At 39.0% G+C, this 15,263-nt stretch overlaps 1 protein-coding gene across 1 annotated transcript in view; it reads left to right on the forward strand.

Annotated features, from left to right (window-relative positions):
* WDFY3 (WD repeat and FYVE domain containing 3) overlaps positions 1-15,263 on the forward strand; it is a 191,163-nt gene that overhangs the window by 102,219 nt on the left and 73,681 nt on the right. The window contains exons 18-27 of the mRNA XM_069485368.1: positions 736-836; positions 1,001-1,219; positions 2,738-2,919; positions 5,529-5,760; positions 7,101-7,261; positions 9,517-9,628; positions 11,451-11,641; positions 12,807-12,959; positions 14,677-14,750; positions 14,850-15,011. Coding sequence (XP_069341469.1) covers positions 736-836; positions 1,001-1,219; positions 2,738-2,919; positions 5,529-5,760; positions 7,101-7,261; positions 9,517-9,628; positions 11,451-11,641; positions 12,807-12,959; positions 14,677-14,750; positions 14,850-15,011 — 1,587 coding nt within the window. The remainder of the gene's footprint in view (positions 1-735; positions 837-1,000; positions 1,220-2,737; positions 2,920-5,528; positions 5,761-7,100; positions 7,262-9,516; positions 9,629-11,450; positions 11,642-12,806; positions 12,960-14,676; positions 14,751-14,849; positions 15,012-15,263) is intronic.

Below are 15,263 nucleotides of genomic sequence, written 5' to 3' on the forward strand. Positions count from 1 at the left end.
AATACAAATATACAGATAATATATAAATTAAAAATAGATTAAAAGCTTTTTGAATGGGTATCATAATCTACTCAAATTATCTACTAAATATCTTATATACTATAAGTATTCAGTGACTGTCACTTTAAATTCTTTCAAGGGACAGAAAAGGCTACAGTAGCAGAAGCAACCAGGAAGAATCTACAAGTGTTTATGTTACGAAGTCCAACAGCCTTGAAATTGACACAGTTACAATGCTCATAGATGATGTTTGTCTATACTAGTTGTTTGCAGGGTTCTTATATGTTGAACTAAATCTGTGAATTGTATTTTAAGAATATTGTGGAGAGTTGTTACCGAACAGTAGATGAAGACGTGTTTGAGAATAGTCAGAACTAACAAGAGCAGAGGCCACAGGAGAGGGTGACGGGGGGGTTGCAGGAGGATTTCTCCGCAGTGATGAGATTGTTCTAATGTCTGCATCGGGGTTATACGTTAGTGCAATTTACCATTTGCAGGTTATACCTTGATTTTTAAAAAATTGAAATTAAAATGATATTATTGGAGATTAAAAAGTATATCTTCCAGTGCTTTTACAAGTTAAGAGAAAAGCTTTGCTAGGCATCCTGATTAATTCCATGGTCTTCTCATTCTAGTTACCATTAAATTCTGGCAGTTTATTTCACTGTGGTAAGTGCATGGTGTTAAGAGAAGAAATATTTGCTCTCTAATATCTGTGTTGTCTTTTCTTAATAGCTGCCTGTTCCTGCCCAGCCTGGCCCCTCATAATGCCCCCACGAATAATGCCGTCACGACAGGTCTCACGGATGGGGCTGTGGTCAGCGGCATTGGTTCCGGTAAATACTACTTTCCTTTTGCTGGGGAGATTTCTTTTTCCCAGTAGATTATATTTTATTCAGAGTTTACATGCTTTCATTGGCCTCTTTTTTTTTTTTTTTTTTTTAAATGTAAATATGTCAGCACAAACTCTTTCATTGTTATTTTTCTATTTTTACTCCAGGTGAAAGATTCTTCCCTCCTCCATCTGGCCTAAGCTACTCTAGCTGGTTTTGTATCGAACACTTCAGTTCTCCTCCAAACAACCACCCCGTCAGACTCCTCACAGTCGTGCGCCGAGCCAACTCTTCTGAGCAGCATTACGTGTGCCTGGCTGTGGTTCTGTCCGCAAAGGACCGGTCTCTGATTATTTCCACCAAAGAGGAACTACTACAAAATTATGGTCAGTATTTGCTTTTTCTGCCTTTATTTCTTGATTCCAGAAGTATTAAAACTTTAGCGTTTATTTTTAAAGTCCATCTAATAGTTCCTTTTCAACTTAAATTATTATGGCATAGAACAGGTTATGTGAAACCTAGAATATTGTTTACCAGGGAATTTTAAGGCACTTCCAAAGAGACTTAAAAAACAGTGAAGGGAGTGCCAAATAAGGACTCATCTCTACTTGCCAAGAAATCACAGCTTTTGCTAGGAAAGCAGGTTGCTTGTTTGATGTATTTTGGTAAGGATTATCATTGGCTGTGAATTCTGCTTAACTAATTAATATTCATCAGGCACCTGCCTACCATATGTGCCACACTGTGCTAGACACAATAACATTTCAGTTACTTTATCCGTCACTTAACCTTCAAGACTTAAAAATACCGTTTCATAATCCTCATTCCCTCCAACATGCCGTAACCTACCTCGCTAGAATATATCTGCAAACTGAAGATATTCACGAAGATCTTTCTAAATGATGTAAATAACATAAAGTATAAATCTCAATTTACTCAATTTTCTTTGGTTTGAATGGAAGCATTTGCATATAAATGTATTCTTTTTGAGTCGTCTAATTTTCTTTAAAGTAAATAAGGTAATATCACACTGATTGACATGTGGTTGGTACTCAGTAAATATTAATTGAACATGAATTTTAGCTTTTCAGTTAGATTGTGAGGTTTCTTGTCTTAGTATTCTTCATGGTGCCCAGCGCTAAGCTGGGCGTTAACATAGTTAATACGTTAGAATTTTTGTTAGGACACTGTATTAGCCACTTGCTGGCATTTGGTCCTGTTGACTTCTTCCTCCTAATTGAAACTTCAGAATGGTGGTATTTCATTGTGGTTTTGGTTTGCCTTTCCCTGATGATGAGGGGTATTGAGCATCTTTTCATATACTTGTCCACCATATGTGTGCCTTCTTTGGAGAAATGTCTATTCAAGTCTTTAGCCCTTTTTATAATTGGGATATTAGTTTCTTTACTGTTGAGTTGTAGTAGTTCCTTATATATTTTTGAAATTAACCGCTTATCAGACATAGGGTTTGCAGATATTTTCTCCCATTCCGTAGGTTGCCTCTTCACTCTGTTGCTTGTTTCCTCTGCTGTGCAAAAGCGTTTCAGTGTGATATAGCCCCACTCGTTTATTTTTGGTTTTGGTGTCAACTAGTCTCTCTTTATTATTTATCATAAGGTTATTTTATTATCTATTTTATTTTTTACTTCATCAGCTGTTGTAACTTTGATTATAACTACATATGTGTCTTGAGCAGAAGAAAGTAAAAATATCTCCTAGGTTTTACTTCTTACTACAGATAAGTGTATTGAATGAATAGTGTATCTTCATTTGCATCATCATTTTATTTGTTTTAACATAAAGTCAAAACATGCTGATCAAGATATGAATAATTGTTAGAATATGGATGATGTCGGAAAAGATTTTTTTTTTACATCTTCTTCCTCCCCCCTGCTTTATTTTAGTTGATGATTTTAGTGAAGAATCCTCATTTTATGAGATTCTCCCGTGCTGTGCTCGCTTTCGATGTGGAGAGCTTATTGTTGAGGGACAGTGGCATCATCTGGTTCTGGTGATGAGCAAAGGCATGTTGAAAAACAGCACCGCAGCCCTCTACATTGACGGACAGCTTGTTAACACTGTAAAGGTAAATCTATCCACTTTACGAGATAGTTTGGGGCGGTGATGTGTATTTCGTAGGGTTATTTTTAAGGTTATTCTCTTAGTTTTAAGTTGACCTTCAGTACCCATTGGAATAATACGTTAGAATCATGCGGCTGATTCTTACCACTTTATTAGGGAAGAAAACAACTGAGAGATTATAGGTACCAAAGAAGTTACTGAGTATGTCAGAGCTTACCCAGATTGCTAAGTGCTTTCTCATAATAGAGAAACCAGCTGAGGCCGGGCCTGGTGACTCAGCCTGTAATCCCAGTGCTTTGGAAGGCCAAGGTGGAGGATCACTTGAGGCCAGGAGTTTGCAACTAGGCTGGGCAACTTAGCAAAACCTTGTCTCTACAAAAAACTTTTTTAAAAAATTAGCTGAGTGCCTGTAATCCAAGCTACTCAGGAAGCTGAGGCTGGAAGATCCTTTAGCCCAGGACTTCAAGGTCATAGTGAGCTGTGGTCACACCCCTGCACTCTACCCTGGGCATCAGAGAAAGACCCTGTCTCTTAAAAAAAAAAAAAAATTTAAAAGAGGAAAAACCAGTCGAAGAATTCCTAGTAACTGTGAACACACTATTTTACCACTTCATTCTTATTATTGTAATTTAGTCCAGAAGACTATTTCTTTAGAGCCAGAATAATTTTTTTTCCTTTGTTTTCAGATCCCCCAGCTTATTCCCTTATAATGATAAGTATTCAGGTTGCTGTTTGTTGAATGAGTGAGCACATAAACATTACTCTAGATACCTCCACTATGGTATTCAGATGAGAGAGAAGAGAGTTGAAGGAACCAGTAAAGAAACAGATGAAGTTACATTTTCCAAATCAGCATGAACGCTGCTAGTTACTTTCTACAGAGCTCAGCAAGCAAGCTCTTAGAATTGTTTCCATTCTACAAGATAGTATCCATTTTAGAATGATACCACTTAAAAGAAGTAACAAAGCCAAAGTTTGTCATTTTGTGTGAATTAAGGTTTAAAATCACTGAAACCAGCAACTTCTTGTAATACATTTCCTTCTTTAATGATAATGATATATTTTTTGTGACATTGTGTTTCAATATGATAAACCCTACAATGCACCTCATGAGAATAGTCATTAACTTTTCGTATACCTGATTGCATTTGTAGATTGTGTAGCAGGTTGCTCCTTTGTGTGTGTGTGTGTGTGTCATTGAAAATAAAAATATTCTCAGGTTCTAGAATTTAGGGATAGAATATTTACTATTAATATATTTCCATCACTGTCCCCGTGAGTAGTCACAGTACTATGAAATCAACTTTAGTTCGCATGTTGGTTTTCACATTCGTACTATTAACATCACCAAGAGTTGTTCTTTAATATATAGAATAATAGATGAGATCTGAAGCTGAGACAATGTTACAACAAAATAATCACGGAAATGTCCTTCATCCCATTAAGTCAACAGTCTCTAACCTTTTTGGCATCAGAGACCAGTTTCATAGAAGACAATTTTTCCTTGGAGTGGGGGGTGGGGGTTGGGAGGAGGAATAGGGGGTGGTGTCGGGATGACTGAAGCGTGTTACATTTATTGTGCAGTCAAACCTCTCTGCTAATGATGATTGGTATTTTCAGCCGCTGCCTGAGCTCTGCCTCACACCATCAGGCATTAGATTCTCCTAAGGAACATGCAGCCTAGATCCCGCGCATGCGCAGTTTACAGTAGGGTTCCCGCTCCTGTGAGACTCTAATGCCGCTGCTGATCTGACAGGCAGAGCTTGATGCGAGCCATGGGGAGCGGCTGTAAATACAGATGAAGCTTCACTTGCTCGCCAGCCGCTCACCTCCCGCTGTGTGGCCTAGTTCCTAACAGGCCACGAACCGGTACCAGTCTGTGGCCCCGGGGGCTGGGGATTGCAGCCTTAAGTGACAAAAGCTGCCTAAGTAATGAAAACTGCTTCTGCTAGAAAAAGCAACTTAATTTCCTTATCTCTTACACTCTACCTAATTATACATTTATATAAATGAATGGAATGATAATTTAGGCACCTCATTAAACAGTGGTATAATTTCAAATCTGGGACTGTCAATCAACAGTGGTTAGTACTTTACATTGAGATTAATATGTAAGAGTATAAATTGCAGTGTGTATAAGGACTGTTCATTTTTCTTAATATTTTTCTAGTACTTTACCCCTACAAAACACTTTCATCAATAATTTTAGTTCATAGACTCACACTGAAGGTAACAGCTACTTTTAAGACTACTTGAATTCCATAGTGGAAATCTCCCTATTTTATATCAACACTAAAATTTCAGAGAAGCATCATGAATTTGATATCCAGGCCAACCAGACAGTGACAATATCCCAATACTTTTGCCATTTCTAGCATTACAGAGTCTATCTGTGTTAGAGAGTTGGATAACAAATTTCCAGCTACCATATTTGGTGTAGACCCCTGAATCTTGCCCTACCCTTATGTTCCTTAACCCCAGATGTTTTTGTGTGTTTGTAAAGTTGTGTAACTTTGGGGTAATGAAAATATACACAGCTGAAGTAGTTATTTTTTTTTTTTTGGTGAAAGTGATTTTTCACATCTCACACATTTGCTTTTGTCTTTCTTACAGCTTCATTATGTTCACAGTACTTCTGGGGGTTCAAGTTCTGCAAATCCGCCCGTGGTGAGCACGGTCTATGCCTACATTGGCACCCCGCCTGCCCAGCGCCAAATTGCTTCGTTAGTGTGGCGCCTGGGACCCACTCATTTTCTAGAAGAAGTTTTACCTCCTTCAAATGTTACTACCATTTATGAACTCGGACCAAACTATGTTGGAAGTTTTCAGGCTGTCTGTATGCCATGTGAGTAACTTATTCCCAGTTCTTGAAGTTTTATGAAACTTAACTCCTGCAGTATTGTAGGTGCATGTGTGTGTAAGGTTGTATGTACGTTTATCTAGGAAAAGGGCCTTCTCCAGTTTTCTTCAGCATGATACTATTGACCACTTACTCCTACGTAAAACACTCTCCTCCACTGATCACACTGTACTTTCCTGATTCTTTGTCTTTATGCCTGATCGCGAATTATCCAGTTTCTCTTGCTGGCTCCAAGATGTAAGCGTACACTCTCTGAGAGTCTAAGCTAAACCCTGTTCTTTCTGTAATTTTTCCTGTTACATGAAGCAAGTTAAAGCGTAGCTAGTCTTACTAACGGAAGAATGGATTGGTTCAGTAAACACACATGTATTCTCTAGATTAGACCAATTAACATTTCTCCTCATCTCTTTACTCCTATAGTCTACTTTTTGTTATCCTTTCTCCCCCTAGAAAATTTAGAATCAAAGGTACTAAGGTTAAGCTGGCAGTTCCTTTGCAGTGCCCCTTCTAAATGGTATCTTTTATTCCCTTGCTCTGATTCTGCCAAGGGTCTCAGACGGGTTAGGAGAGGTATATTGTAAATGATAATAATCCTATGACTCAGTAGTTTGTCTTATTGCTCATATCCTTGATTAAATCAAGGTACTATCTAATAAAAAGCTAATACTTCTCAAGCACTTACTATGTGCTAAGTTAATATGCAAGAAAGACGTAGTTGTTCTGAGCCCTTCACTTGTATTTATTCCTCTCAAAACACTAAAAATTATGTACTGTCATTATCATCCCCATTTCACAGATGAGGAAACCGAGGCACAGAGGTGTATAAATCATACAGCTTTTAAGTGATAAAGGAATATTCAAACTCAGGTCATTTAGCTTCAAAACTTACACTCTTAACTTCTCTGTCATGTTGTCCAGAATAATACAGGGGGGCTCTTCTTGGGGAGGGGACACGGTGCTGCCAGGCTCAGGGCCGTTCCGTTCATTGTCATTCCCCTTTTCCTTCAAATCTGGGAGGACGTGCTTTACGATCTGTCAGATAACAGTTAAAACACCATCTCTCTCTTTACATTATGCCATTTGTTAAGCATATTTTAAGAGCAAAACTTGGAATTAAAGCTCTATGACTAGATTTTTTTCTCTATTTTCTAATTAAACAAATGAATAGCCAAAAATTTAAGTAAAATAGTTTTTTAATGTAGTCCATTTTAAAAGATTTTTCAAGTCCACCCGTTGAAAAATGATAGTAAGAATTAAAAAAAACACTTGAGTTAGGATATGGAGAATTCCTAGTGATTTTAAAAAGAATTACTCTTGTTTTAAAGGTAAAGATGCAAAATCCGAAGGGGTCATCCCATCCCCTGTGTCATTAGTACCAGAGGAAAAAGTGTCGTTTGGCCTCTATGCCCTGTCCGTGTCTTCCCTAACAGTGGCAAGAATCCGGAAGGTGTATAATAAGTTGGACAGCAAAGCCATTGCTAAGCAGGTAAGCAGAATGATTTCCCAGTGAACTATGCCTGATTCTTACTGGGAACCTATTTCAGAACCTCCTGTGAATACCATGCGATTATGAGTAGTTGCTAAAAACAGTGCCGTTCTTGAATTGTTTATGTTTGGTTTATTTGACTTCTCATGTAAGCCAAAACACATTTAGATATTCAGCTTAATTTGGAAAAGTGACAATTTCTTTCTGTTAATGAGCGCATGATTTATATTAATTCTTGTATACTGGCAATTAAATTAAACTTTAGAAAACTAAAGAAAAAAATTCCTATTTTTAAGGCTGTAACTCAACAGCTCTTTTGTCAGGCACCAGTTGGGTCAAGGCACAACTGTGGGTAAGAAGAAAGCGCCTGCCTCTGTTTCTTACGTTCTAGTGGGAGAGACAGATGATGCTAACTAAGCAAATAACCTAATCGTAAAGTGCGTTACAAGAGGATGACTGCTGTGCAGTGGAATGAAGCAAGGAAGAGGGAGAACAGAGAAGCTTCCAGTTTTAAATATGATACTCAAAGGAGGCCTCACTGAGAGGTTGGATTTCGAGCAAAGACTGAACAGAGAGGAGGCATCAAGCCACAGGACTATGGAGAGGGGGCTCTACGGTGGGCTTGAGGGTATTTTGTATTCCAGGAATACAAATGCAAACCCCTGACAAAAGCACTCTACATGCCTACCGCAGAAGCAGGTGTGGGTAGAGTGAAAGGAGAGAGAGCCTGAGTAGCAGAAGAGGAGCCCAGGGAGGTGATGGTGCCAGATTGTTCAGGATTTACAGGCAATTGTTGAGGTATGACTCTCACTGAGGCAGGAGGCATCATGGGGTTCCACACATGGGTGGAAAATGTTGTAACTTCCACTTTAACCAGGATCACTGTGACTTCCTCTATGGAGAAGAGGTGGAAGAGAAACACAGGTAGAAGCAGGGAGACCAGTTATGAGGCCAATGCTATAAATAATTCCTATGAGAGATTTTGGTGGCCGCAACTGGGACGATAGCAGTGGTAGTGGTAAGAAGTGATCAGATTTGAGGTATGTTTGAAGACCTAACAGTTTTTGGTGGAGGAATGTGGATGGGTGCGGAATGTGAGAGAGTCGAGGATAAGTCCAAGGTTTTATTCTTAAATGATAAGGAAAATGGCGTCACCTTTTCTGATTTGGAGAAAACTAAAGAATTAATAGATTTGGGAGGAATGTCGAGAGTTCTGTTTTAGAAAAGTTTGACACATGTTGTATTAGACAGCTTAGTAGAGACATCAACACCATTGGAAATATGAACCTGGACTTCAGGGGAGAAGTCTGAGTTCCATGGATGTTCACACGTGGTGTTTAAAGCTGTGAGACTCTGTGTTTTCACCAAAGCATAGACGTAGATGGCAAAAAGAAAGCTTTGAGTACTGAAATCTGGGACATGCCAGTGTTGTGGAGTTGGGGAGAAAAAGAAAAACCAGAAGAGAAGACTCAGAAGTAACAGTCTGGGAGAAAGGAGAAAAGCCAGGAGAGTCTGGTGATGTGAAAATCACTGTGGCAAGTGTGTTAAGCCATCAAATAGGATGAGGAGGGAGGACCGACCACGGGGTGTAGTGACGTAGAAAGTCATCATTGAGCTTGAACAGCCGTTTTGGCTGCTTATCGGAGGCAAAGCCCAAGGGGAAGGAAATCAAAAGAGACTGGGAGCGGTACGTGTTGACAGCTTTTGTGCAGAGTTGTGTGCGTGGGCTCCTTCCCTAAGGAACTCTAAGGAACATAAACCACCTAAATTAAATGCTACGTGAATAGAATTAAAGCGCTAGGATTACATTTGCTTTGAAAATAGATCCTGTATGTACAGAATTTAACATTCCTTTACATAGGCATGTTTTATCTATTGAATTCTTGAATAATTTTATGACAGGTTTACTCAGATACGGAGTAAAGCTAATGTTCGCTGATCAGGATCACTGAGGCGGCAGTGAATGGTGACAGCCTTTAAAACACAACAGGATCCCATTCAGAGAGACCCCCTGACGCTGTGTCCCAAGGTGTCCTTGCCATCTGTGTCCCAGTAGATTGTATTTAACTTAACTTTCTATGAGTTTCCACACTTTGGAAGTGTTTGTCCATTTTTAAAAATGATTGCTCTTTTTCTCAACATTCTGATGAGGGAGGAGAGGAAAGCGATGTTACCAGTGATATGTTTGGTGTCTTTTCCAGGCACAGCGCTGAGACTATTCTGTAGTTACATTGTTTCCCTTTCCTATTCTCCAGTTAGGCATTTCCTCCCACGAGAATGCCACTCCCGTGAAGCTGATACACAATTCAGCGGGACACCTCAACGGGCCCGCCCGCACAGTTGGGGCCGCGCTGATTGGATACTTGGGTGAGTTAGATTGTTGTTGTCCCAGACGTCTTTGTTTGCCTGCAGTTTGCATCCACTTTGCTTACTTGAGGGGTAGCTTTTTAAGTTCGTATTTTACAGCACTGACTGGTAGTGTTCTTGCAATATTTAGAGATTAATGTCACAATCTCAAGTTCCAGTCAACTTTAAATTCATAACCTTTCCTAAAATCCTACTATTTGCCTTTTGTCAGCACTGTTGAGTACTAACTGCATACTTCTATGTAATTTTTAGGTAGACTTCCAACTACATTTAAAGACAGGTGTGAAATTCAGAACTATAGTTGATTGTTTCATGGTTCGGTATGGCAGTGGTCTTGCTATGAGTATTTCTGTTAATAGAAATAAGCTATAAATAAAAGCTTTGGAGTATAAACACTGTGAATCTGAGGCATGATGATGCCACTGCACTTTAGCCAGGGTGACAGAGTGAGACTGTCTCCAAAAAAAAGAAAAAAGAGACTTTAGCGCCGATAGACATTCTATAGAGCCTTGTACATAATGTCTGCTTTAAAAGAGTTGATTTTTTTGATTGGATAGAATCTTGAGGCATAATCCGATCAGGCCATCCAGAAACTTCTGATCTAGTGATTATGCCTTTTAATATATAAATCAGCGGGTAATACTGGGTCCTGTTTAGATTAACAAAAAATGTTGTGCTGGTCCGAATCCTTCGTGTTTATCAGCCCTTGGCAATTTTCATTGTCCCAGTGATGTGCACACATCCTTGTTTTTCTTTTTTTGATACTGTTGAATTAACACAGCAGTTTTCTTTAAAGCACATAATGGTTTTCTTTTCAATAATACTTACTGAGTACTTCTCAGTGTCCTCTTCACGAGCACAGCAGTACTGTGGCGCGGTGGAAAGAGCAGGGAATGAAAAGTCCAAAGATTTCATTGGTAGCCCTGAGATGTCACTGTGTGACATCGTGCCAGACATTTGAGCTCCGTGAACTTCAGTTTTCTTATCTATAAAATGATAATCCTGGCCCTAATCACCTTAGAAGGGAGTTTTCAAGACCCAGTGCCATAACATATGAAAGTACTGTGATTACTGCAATGCGCATAAAAATATAAAATGCAGGTTAATTTATTTTTTAAAATCTCAGTCCCGATCACTGGGCAAGTGACATTCAAACAGTGCGTTCAAAAAATATTAGGAATGTAGATGTGGTTTTGTTTTTGGTTTTTTTTTTTGTTTGTTTGTTTGTTTTTTATTGACTTACACAGTTCCAGGGCGATGTTTCCACGAAGTTATGCTCTCCTGGGGTCTCTGATGTGCTGTTACTCAGATTATTTCACTAGTAGCAGCTTTGGGTAATATTCAGTCCTGTGCTTTCCTTGGCTTATCCATGCAAAATACTTCATCCCTGCCAGGGTGGCCTCTCTAACGCCTCCCCCAGTTCACAGAATTAAGGCAATTCTGTTGTCCCCAAGTTTATTTCCCAACAGAAGCTACCAAGGCACTCACACTTTGCTCAAAATACGTTCCCCAAACCCCTGCACCATGAGCACCGCCCACAGCCACACAGCAGAAACTCGTGTGCTCGCTCTAAAGCCCAGCTCTTCTCTGCTCCCTCCTCCCTTCCCAGACTCTTCCCTGAGAGTAGGTACATTCGTATGTATCCCCTTCTCCCACATTCTACCTTTAATTGTTTTTTGTCTTTTTCAGAATTTGCATTTTAGGGCAGAATATCTTTTAAAAATAAAATCTATGATTAATTAAAAACTTCTTAAGATGATCTATTCAGTTCTTGTCCACATGGGGAATTCATTTTAATTATTTTTCACTATCTTTTAATCAGGAGTAAGAACATTTGTCCCTAAGCCTGTTGCCACTACTTTGCAGTACATTGGTGGAGCTGCAGCCATCCTGGGCCTGGTGGCCATGGCCTCTGACGTGGAGGGGCTGTACGCAGCCGTCAAGGCCCTGGTCTGTGTGGTCAAGAGCAACCCACTAGCCAGCAAAGAGATGGAAAGGATCAAGGGCTACCAGGTTGGTGACCGTAAAGCTTTGCCGTCACTTCACTTCGCACCAAAAAAATACTCTAGTTTTCATCATCATTCACGTTGTTTCACACTCCGGAAGAATCATATTGTCCAGATAAACTTAAAAGAGCCAGTATTTTTTATTAAAATTAACATGTGTCGAATGAGAATATGCATTATTTTCTTCAATTTATTCTTTATCTCAGGTCTTACTAAACCCTTGAATTAGGCTACATTATTTTGACATTGCTTTGATACATTTGTGTATGTTTGCAGAACAATGATTTGCTTGTTTGGACGTTGTTTTTCTCTGTGGAAATGGGAATGACATGAAAGAGAGTCCTGTTACCCTCTCCTTGAGATCTTGCTGGATCAGTGATAGAGCCAGGGCTCTCCCCGTTTCCTTGTCTCTCCGCTTCGTCATCCTTTACCTCCCTTACTCAGAAGATGTGGAGGCCACTACGTAATAAGCAGGGCATTGCCATTCCTGCAAACTCACGTGGAATTAACAAATATACGGTGTTCATGTATCTACAGTGTGTACAAGATTTAGGCAGAAAGTTATTTGTAAGAAGAGAAACAAATATTTGAAACAAGATTAAATTCTTCTATCATAGATGAAGTACAATTACCTTCTACAACTTCAGCCATTAGTTCTTGGTAGTGAATATACTGTTTACTGTGTGATATAGATATAATTGCACTATTTTCGTAAGTGTTTTGGAAGAATTTCAAAATGATTATTTGTAGCATTGTTCATCATACAAAATAAGAACAACCTAAATGTACCAACAATATGAGAATGACTAATTATGCTGAAAACATTCCTTAGCGTATTATTCAGCCCTTTAAAATTGTAATTATGAAGTCTGTTTTGCAAAAGAAAAAATCCTTTTATGGGGAAAAGAAGTACAAAATTGTATGCACGTGATGGTAACGCCTATGTAAATTATGGGTTTATGTAAAAGTAGATATTTTAATAATAGAGTGATAGGATCACTTTGTTTACCAGATTTTCTCTAATGTTATATTATCATGATAAAAATTTAGAAATCAGTTTGGAAATCTCAAATTGCTCTCCATGGGATTCTCCACTGTGTGTGTGTGCGCGTGTGTGTTTGTGTGATACATATGACGATTCATCAACAGGCGTTGGTGTCACTGTCTTGCAGTTGCTGGCCATGCTGCTCAAGAAGAAACGCTCCCTTCTCAACAGCCACATCCTCCATCTGACCTTCTCTCTGGTGGGAACGGTTGACAGCGGACACGAGACCTCCATTATTCCAAATTCAACCGCTTTTCAGGACCTTCTCTGTGATTTTGAAGTACGTTATAAAAACACTAACTGGTAGCAGATAACCAGTGACCCATTTCTTCTGTGCAATTATAGAGTTAAACTGTTTTATCTGAGATGTGTTTAAAGTTCTATAATTTTCTGATCATGTTAATATCATTTAGCAAAATACAAAAAAGTAGAGCAGTGGGTAGGGTTCCTGCTCTGCAAGGTACTCCATTTGATAAATGTTTTCCAAGGGAAATGGTGCAACGCATGTCTCTAGCTAATCCGCTGCTGCCAGCGGCATGATAAGGGGGCAAACGTAGTTTCATCAAACAATTCTGGTAGAAAGTTTTCCTCAATAAATGGGAATCTACACCTGTAATTTTGGTTACTAGCAGCTACGTAGTAAAATAGCATTCATTTTACCAAAATCACAAGATTTTCATGTCTACTGTATTGTTGTCGTAGCAGCTTCCACCCTGTCCTCTCAAGGCACCACGTAACCACTCATGTCCTTTCTCCACTTAGCTTCTTGTCCACAGTGCTTGGCATAGTCCCCACAGTGTCTGCACACTAACCTCATGGAATATGTCCCCGTCAAACTGTAGGGTCTTTAGGCTTTATGACTGCAGAGATCATCCCTGTCTCTGTGTCCCTACCGCCCAGCGTAGCGCCTGGCACTGTGTTTGCTAACGGTGATATCTAGGCCCCGACTCCTGTTCCTCGTGACTACTGTAAGTTCCCTCCCAGAATCAGTACCCTCATTGCTTTACTGAAACTGTATTTTCAAGGCTCATGAACAGCCTCCTTCTAAATATAAATTTATGGCTTATACTCCGTTCTCGGTATCCACAGCTCTCGGTAGCATTTGATACAGTTTGTTTTCCTCTGTCAACTTGCACTCTTCTTGCTAGCCTTCAGGAATCGCTCAAATGCTATGTAAAATAATGAACACTGTGTAGCCGAAAGATTATAGAGAAAGTAGTAAGAAAGACTACTTTTTCTTCCTTTCTGGAGGATATTTTTGCATGGAATAGAATTCTAGTTGACTGTTTTTATTCCTTTCACATTTTGAAGATGTCAGTCATTCAGTTGTCCTCTTCATGTTTCTTCTGCTTAGGTTTATTGATCTGTAAGTTCATCATTTTCATCAAATTTGAAATTTTTTAGCCATTTTTTAAACTATATTTCCTGCTCCTGCCTCCCTTCTCTAGACACCAGTTACACATATCTTGGAGTGCTTAATACCGTCTCACAAATCACTCATACACTAAATCTGATCATTTCTTTTTAGTATTTTTTTCTTATGGTTCATTTTGATTAGTTTCTATTGTTGGGTCTTCAAGTTTACCTGAATCGTTTTTCTGCAGTTTGTAGCCTGGTATTAGTACCATCCGGTAAATTTTTCATTTTAGATATTTTATTTTTCATGTCTAGTAGTTTGCTTTGGGGCTTTGGTTATCTCTGGTTATCTTCCATTTCATTCCTCATCATTTTCATGTTCTCCATTATATTCTTCAGTTATATGGGGCATATTTGGGATAGCTTTTTAATTGTGGGTTAATTCCATCATCTCTGTCATTTTTGGGGCTGTTTATTTGCCCTATTTTTTAATTTTTTTTCCCCCTGCATATGAGCAGTTTTATGGGGCTTTACAAAATAATTATAAGTGATATAAGTTACATGTGCTGTATTTGTGTTTGTTGGATTGGCATTGGTATTTTCTAACCTGAAGTATACCACTATTCTTTATTTTATTCTAGGTCTGGCTCCACGCACCATATGAACTGCATCTTTCCTTATTTGAACACTTTATCGAACTGCTCACAGAGTCCAGGTATTAGTATTAACTAATTAGTATTAACTATAACCCATGTAGTTGTTCAGTTACAGAAAAGGTGATAGTCCAGTGTGTAAAATCTCCTTTCTGTTACAGTGAAGCTTCAAAGAATGCCAAATTAATGAGGGAATTCCAGTTAATCCCAAAGCTGCTGCTGACTCTTCGAGACATGTCTTTGTCCCAGCCGACTATCGCTGCCATTAGCAACGTGCTGAGCTTCCTACTGCAAGGTTTCCCCAACAGCAATGACCTGCTCAGGTATGAAAACTTCCATGTTTCTCTTGTTACTAAGTAAAAGTACCAATGAGATTACGATGAACATGATTGGTTCCTATTCCTGTGTAATAACATCTGTAATGTTAATACTATTCAGGATACTTGCGAGGCCTGGAAAACGTACATATCTTAGAATCTTACCTTTATGGACCAAGGGCCAATCGTTGCCACTAGTGAGTAAGAGAATTTTGGTGAGAAAAGATAAAGGAATTAGCCCAGTGAGATTGATTGGCC

Source organism: Eulemur rufifrons, chromosome 13 (assembly GCF_041146395.1).
Source record: "Eulemur rufifrons isolate Redbay chromosome 13, OSU_ERuf_1, whole genome shotgun sequence".
NCBI classification, from domain to species: Eukaryota; Metazoa; Chordata; class Mammalia; order Primates; family Lemuridae; genus Eulemur; species Eulemur rufifrons.